The 7182-nt window shown below is 37.0% G+C and overlaps 1 protein-coding gene across 1 annotated transcript; it reads left to right on the top strand.

The window, feature by feature from the left end:
• Positions 1-4208: 4208 nt before the first annotated feature.
• Positions 4209-5786, top strand: RAG2 (recombination activating 2). Its single transcript, XM_058164627.1, has one exon. It carries the CDS (start codon positions 4209-4211, stop codon positions 5784-5786), a length of 1578 nt encoding a protein of 525 aa, XP_058020610.1.
• The last annotated feature ends 1396 nt before the right edge of the window (positions 5787-7182 follow it).

The raw sequence follows: 7182 nt of genomic DNA, 5'->3' as shown, positions 1-7182 counted from the left end.
GTATTGTTAGCACCAGATTCAAGCCTGCCCCCAGTCACATTGACTTTGAGCAAATCACTTTCTTTCAAACCAATCTGTCTTACAGGGTTGTTGTTGGAATATTTGGAGAAGTGAGTAATACACCTCCATAGGAGGGAGGGAGGGAGGGAGGGAGGGAGGGAGGGAGGGAGGAAGGAAGGAAGGAAGGAAGGAAGGAAGGAAGGAAGGAAGGAAGGAAGGAAGGAAGGAAGTTGTCTTAGTTTGGAGTTTAAGCAACCTATATTAACCATACTGTGCTACTATCTTTAGTGCATCTAAATAGATTGTTGTGTCCTTACTTTTAAGAGTATCGTGGAAATATGCCTTTGAGCGATGCTCAATTATATATTTTGTGTAAGTATAATTACTGCAGTCTGTTCAGGGTATAAATGGATTCTCACATTTTTAGCTCCTTGTGATAGAAACATTATATTTGCTCCTTTCTTTTTCTAAAAGAAATAATATGCATTGCTAGAGTTATAGCTCACAAATTTCTAAAACATCTGCAATGTTTCAGATCAGCCAGGCTGCCATAAATTAATGTTTTTCTAGGTAGAAAAATACCCTAAGATTAGTCACTTTTCAGGATTCAAGACTGCTAGGACTTGTAAGGGTTAAAGCTGTAAACGAGTGGTAAGTTTCCTTCTATACCATCTGTAGTGGGGGAAATGGTCACAGTCAGTTAGTCACATCAATCAAGAAGCCCTCAAGAGCACATCTGCAGACTAAACAAACACTTTTCCTGCCTGTTTCATTTCTGTGCCACAAAGTAGTCAAAGAAAGATCCACAAGTATTGACATTTGATTCTTTGTTTTTGATGTAAATATAACCATACGAAGCAAAATTCTCCATCACCCAGGTAGGTCCCAAAACTAACATATATGCACTTTCTATAGGAGAAAAAAAGTTATTTTGAGAAATATATGCATGTTATATATATATATAATCTAGATTGAGTCATACTTTCATATAAATGTATACTAGGCACACTTGGGCATACACAAATATCATATTGTGCATTCTTTGTAATTTTCCAAACTGGATTTACACATTGTCTAATATGCTCCATGTATTTTTTTTCCTTCATTTTAATACTGCATTAATGTTTTTGTGATTAAAAACATCAAACGCTTTTAAGAAATTTTAAGAAAGTAAATAGAAATTCATTTGGAATTCAGTGTTTTCAATGGTCATCATCTGTAGTTTAGCAGAAGAGTTAATACTTACTCTAAAGCATTAAACTGCCCTTCCATCCATAGGCTCCAGGGCAAGGAGGAAATCACTACAGTACCTGGGTCACAATTTTAAGGTATCATCTTTTCTTCATTATTTATGCTGCTTTATATTTTTCATGTGCACATTTCTGCATGTTTTTCAATGTAGTAGACCTTGCAATTAATCGGTTTGCTAAAACCAGCAAAAACTCTTACAGTACCTTGAATTTCAAATAAGAGCACTATCACCGTGTATATCTCTGCTGTCTTGAACATCTGGAATGTATGGAACCTATGCATATTAAATATAATTCTGCATTAGCCTAGTGACATTAAAAGAGCCTCGATGCGCAGTGGTTAGAGTGTAGTACTGCAGGCTACTTCTGCTGATCACCGGCTGCCAGCAGTTTGGCAGATTGAATTTCACCAGGCTCAAGGTTGACTCAGCCTTGCATCTTCTGAGGTCGGTAAAACAAGGACCCAGACTGTTGGGGACAATAGGCTGACTCTGTAAACCACTTAGAGAGGGCTGTAAAGCACTGTGAAGCAGTATAGAAGTCTAAGTGCTATTGCTATTGCTATAATGAGAACTAACTTTGGGAATGGAGGTTTAGAAATGTTAAAGACAAAGATAATCATTCATGTTTAGGTTAAGAAGAAAAAAATCAATTCTATGATTGTTTTCAAATGTTTTTTTTTCTCCACTGACTTTTTTCTAAAAATATTTCATATATGTACACATACAAACATAGGCTCATGCATACAAAATTCTTCAGGGATTGTTATGCTAAATACGGGTAGTCCTCAACTTACAAGCACAATTGAGCCCAAAATTTCTGGCAAAGTAATTAAACATTCTCAAAGAAAGTTTAAGTGGTGCATTATTTGCACTGTGCATATTAGTCTTTGCAAACCTGCCACCCTATTTATCTGGAAATTGGAGAAGGCTAGTGTCATATAATGTTATAAAAGCATTATAAATTAATAGAAGACCTAATGAAAGGAAACTTGAAGGAGAAAAGGACAGGGATAAGGGTTCAGACCCACTCTTCTAAAATGAGGGCAATGTCCATGCAAAAAGATCTTAATTGAGGGTCTTTGCTCATTTTCAGTCCCAAGTCTCACAACGGTTCCTTCCCATGGAATAAAAGACATTTGTTAGCCAAAATATGTAGGGTTATGGTCAGTTATCTCCCAGTGTAAGGGGTTGCCAGCATTACCACATTTGAATTCAATATTCATCAACTATCCCATTGGCCTACCTGTCAGAAATGACTCTGTTAAATTCACACAAATAATAATGGGAGAATAAAAGTAGATTGCTAGATTATTTAGTGCATTCAATTATGGTCATGTTCTTTAAGTAGAGCAGAAGGCATATTTTCCTTCAGGTTTTGTTGAACTCACTTCCAAGTTTTGTGCACCATTACTTACCCTGAGCAGACCTGCTGGAAATGGGATTTCGCAACAATTGGAATGCCACAGTTTAAGAATATAGAGTGAATGGCATCTTTGGAGACATTCGTACTTATTATAGTTTAAAATCAACCTAAATCTGGTCCATTTGTTACGCAGCTATCTGGGAGGAGAGGAGGGGAGGGGAGGGGAAAATATTGTATGTATATGAAACTGAATGGCCCAACCCAACGAATTCCTATAGGAGATGTGAGCCAATATGAAAATGACGCCTGTTTCATATATTATTTTTCCAATATATAATGAAACTACAACTAACCAACATGAAAATGAAATGTATTTTCTTAAGGTAATCCTCACACACACCCTAAGAAAAGTTTTGATTGTGGCAAAAGAAAACATGAACTTTACAGCTGTGTCTATACATGCAAACATTACTATTTAGTGGGCATTAGATTGGACTCAGTAGATTGGCCTTATCTTTGAAATGAAAGGCAGTTGTGGAAGATTATGGCAGTTCTTTCCCCCATATCCTATTGGTTTCAGTATAAATTATGCTTAGAAAGTACCAGAAGGATGAAATTTACATAAGCCAAGGCTTTAGCTTGAGGACAGTTTGTGTAGTCCAAGTTCCTCTTTCCTCAACATCTGGCTGCAGAACTGATCCAATTTGAAGGATCAGTCCTGCTGTTCATTTATTGTTTCCAATCTCCCCTCTCTTTTTATTCAGCTGAGCAAAAAAAGTGGTATGCATGGTTCTTTTATCGTTCTGCTCTTGTAAAACCTCACTAAATATCTATTCCTTTGCAGCAGGACTAAGAAACCTAGCCCAATCTCTATTGCACCTTATTTTGGTTATTCATTTTACCAGTCTTTTTCTTGCCAGGTTCTTAGCATTTTTCGTATGGAATTAAGAAAAAAAAATTGTCAGGTATTACTTGAGTTGAAGGCAATGATGTTGGGGTCACAAGATTGTTGTTGTTGCTACTGCTATTATTATCATTATTAAGTATGAACCCCACCTTTTTGTTTAATTAGGAGTTAAAAACTTGATGAAAGAAATGCATTTTTGCCATTGCCCTAAATATGGAAAGAATGGGAAGCAAAAACACCTCTATGTGGAGAGCTTCCCATAGTCTGGAACAACACGGGACACATCCCTAAATCACGTACCAGATTTCTGAGCATCTGTCAAAGGGTCTTTCATGCTCATCTAAGAAAAAAGACAAATTCTCAGCAGAGGAGAGGGAGACCCTTACTAAGTTAAGCTTAAGCTATTCAGGACTTTGAAGGTTAATTAGCAATATTGTGCCCAGTAGATAGTAATAGTCATTTCAGATATTTAAATGTAGCCTTCTTATTATTCTTGTCCCTTAGATCAGTTAGCAGCCTAGATGCCACATTTTGTACTGGTTGTAATTTCTAGAAACTTTTCAAGGGCAGCTCCATGTAGAATGTATTGCATTTGTTCAGGCGATGTCACACATTCGAGTGGTAACGGAACTGATAATCCTATGGTTTGTGTTCTTGTTCTCTGTTTCTCAGAAATAGACAACAGCATGACTTCTTTGCCAGATAAGATGTCTCTTCGGATGATACCACCTATTAACAATTCTTCTCTGATTCAACCAGGATTTTCTTTGATGAACTTTAATGGGCAAGTTTTCCTATTTGGACAGAAGGGCTGGCCAAAGAGGTCCTGTCCTACTGGGGTTTTCCTTCTTGATTTCAAAAAGGATGAACTTAAACTGAAGCCAGCATGCTTTTCCAAGGATTCCTGCTATCTTCCTCCCCTACGATATCCTGCTATCTGCTCTATCAAAGGGTCAGAGAAACGCCAATATCTCATCCATGGAGGGAAAACACCAAACAATGAACTTTCTGATAAACTGTATGTTATATGTCTGGCTAGCAAGAATAACAAAAAAGTCACATTTACATGTACTGAAAAAGAATTAGTCGGAGAGGTCCCTGAAGGCAGATACGGCCATACGGTTAATGTGGTTCACAGTCTAGGCAAAAGTATGATAGTTATAATTGGGGGAAGATCTTACATAGCTCTTGGACAGAGGACAACTGAAAAGTGGAATAGTGTGGTTGATTGTATGCCACATATATTTCTGGTTGACCCTGAATTCGGATGCTGTACTTCATATGCTCTCCCAGAATTTCAGAATGGCTTTTCTTTTCATCTCTCTCTTGTCCAAAATGATATCATCTATATCATAGGAGGACATTCCCTGGAAAATAATATCAGACCTCCCAATTTCTATAAAATAAAAATTGATCTTCCCTTAGGCAGTCCAGCAGTGAGCTGTGTAATTTTGCCTGGAGGAATCTCAGTCTCCAGTGCCATCATGACACAGACCAGAGAAAATGAATTCATTGTTGTAGGAGGTTACCATTCTGACAACCAGAAAAGGATGATCTGTAATACTATCAACCTAGATAATAACAAAATAGAGATAGTGGAAACAGAGGCACCAGAATGGACTCCAGATATCAAGCACTGCAAGATATGGTTTGGGAGTGATATGGGAAATGGATCCATTTTATTTGGTATACCAGGAGACAATAGGCAACTGACTTCAGATGCAAACTATTTCTACATATTAAAATGTCAAGTAGAAAATGATCAGAGCTTAGAACAGATGGCACAAGTATGTAGTCAGAGCTCTACAGAAGATGCTGGAGAGTCCACTCCTTTTGAAGATTCAGAGGAGTTCACTTTCAGCTTTGACATAGATACAGACACCTGCAATGAAGATGATAATGAAAATGAGTCTGAATCAGGCTACTGGATCACCTGCTGTGCAGATTGTGATGTTGACATCAACACCTGGGTGCCCTTGTACTCTACAGAACTCAACAAACCAGCCATGATATTTTGTTCAAATGGTGAGGGCCATTGGGTTCATGCTCAGTGTATGGACTTGTCTGAAAATATGCTTATTTATTTGTCACAAGTAGATATCAAGTATTTCTGCACTGAACATATCAGTTTGGCAAGGGGATTGAAAACTCCCAAAGAAATTCCTCCTATAGAAAAGAAACCCATGAAAGCATTACAGAGAAAAAAGCCTATGAAAAAGTTGAGTCCCGCAAAAAAGTCCTTTATTCGTAAACTGTTTGAATAGAATCTCAGTCATGAATAATATTTTAATGTGCAAATCTTAGGTCCCAAATCAAAAATCACTGCTAACTTCAGCAGATGTTAAACTTCCAAATAGTAATAGGCCTTCATTTTAAAGCATTCTAAAATGATATTTTTGTTTCACTTTAGTTATAAATATAATTATACAACACAGAAGAATCGCTGCTAAAACATTATAGGCATTATCAGACCTTCGTATTAACTAGATCATTACAGCTTTGTTTAAATTTAGCATTTGACAATATTATAAGGTGGGGAGGGGCATAGATAAATTCAATAATGCTACCTCTTTTGAGTCTCTTGATTGCTTACATAGGCAAAGTAATTAAGCCAAAGTCCATGTCAATCAAACTTACTATAATGAATGGAAATATTTTTGCAAAAGAGATATGGTCCTAGGAGATCAGTGATCTAATTCATATAAGCCTATTTCATGTGTTTAGTCTTGAGGCAAACTTTCTTTGAAGATGTAAAACAATTTAAAAATTTTGATTTCAATGCTATTTCTCACTCACACATACACACAAATTGGCCATTGTGTAAAACTTTTGGAGGGCCATTTTCTTTTACCATGGCTATCATTTTTCTCCCAATCAAGTTAGACCAAAATGAAACCAGATTGTCAAAGAAGGAAGCCATGTTTGCCTCTTCAACATCAAAACTAATTGCTGGCCAAATTCCTTGCCCACAATGAACTCAACCCCCAATTTAGCTGAATGCAGATAGGGAGTCAGGAGTCTCATGTTTTCAATAACTGTAATGAACTCTACATAGTGCTGCCTTTGAAAATCATCCAGAATCTATACTGTAGTTAATCCAGAATGCATCAGTGCAGTGAATCATATATTATGCTTGTATGATTCAAGCTGCACTAGTTACCTATTGACTTCTGAGTGGAATTCAAAATTTGTGTCATAGAGCCTGGTCTCTGAGGGACCATTTATCTCCAATGGTTTGTGCCCATCACTCCCTTCTGAGTCACAACCTGCTAGGAGTTACCTAATACCTTTCATACAGAAACTCAAGCAACAGTATGGAAATAATCTCTAATCTCTATGCTCATAGCTTGATTGCAAAACTCATTGCATAAGAGTTATATTAAACACTCTTATGCTAAGTCACACTGGGAGACTGTTAGACTAGGAACACACTGTTTGACTATGAAAACTCAGATTTTTACTTGTTTTTCTACCACAGAAACTCACTTTTGGCTAGTAACTCTCAGTCCATTCCACCACACAGGATTGTTGTGATGGGAAAAAATATACCCTGGATTGTGATTAGTTATGCATGCCTACCAAATAAAAATATCATTCCTCCTAAGACAGGTCATTGTTCCACATAACTCAATACGGTCTTTAATTTTTTGGAGTTGCTAG

This window comes from Ahaetulla prasina, chromosome 1, assembly GCF_028640845.1.
Source record: "Ahaetulla prasina isolate Xishuangbanna chromosome 1, ASM2864084v1, whole genome shotgun sequence".
Classification (NCBI taxonomy): domain Eukaryota; kingdom Metazoa; phylum Chordata; class Lepidosauria; order Squamata; family Colubridae; genus Ahaetulla; species Ahaetulla prasina.
The sequence above is the reverse complement of the archived record's forward strand: the minus strand, read 5'-3'. Positions and strand labels throughout refer to the sequence as shown.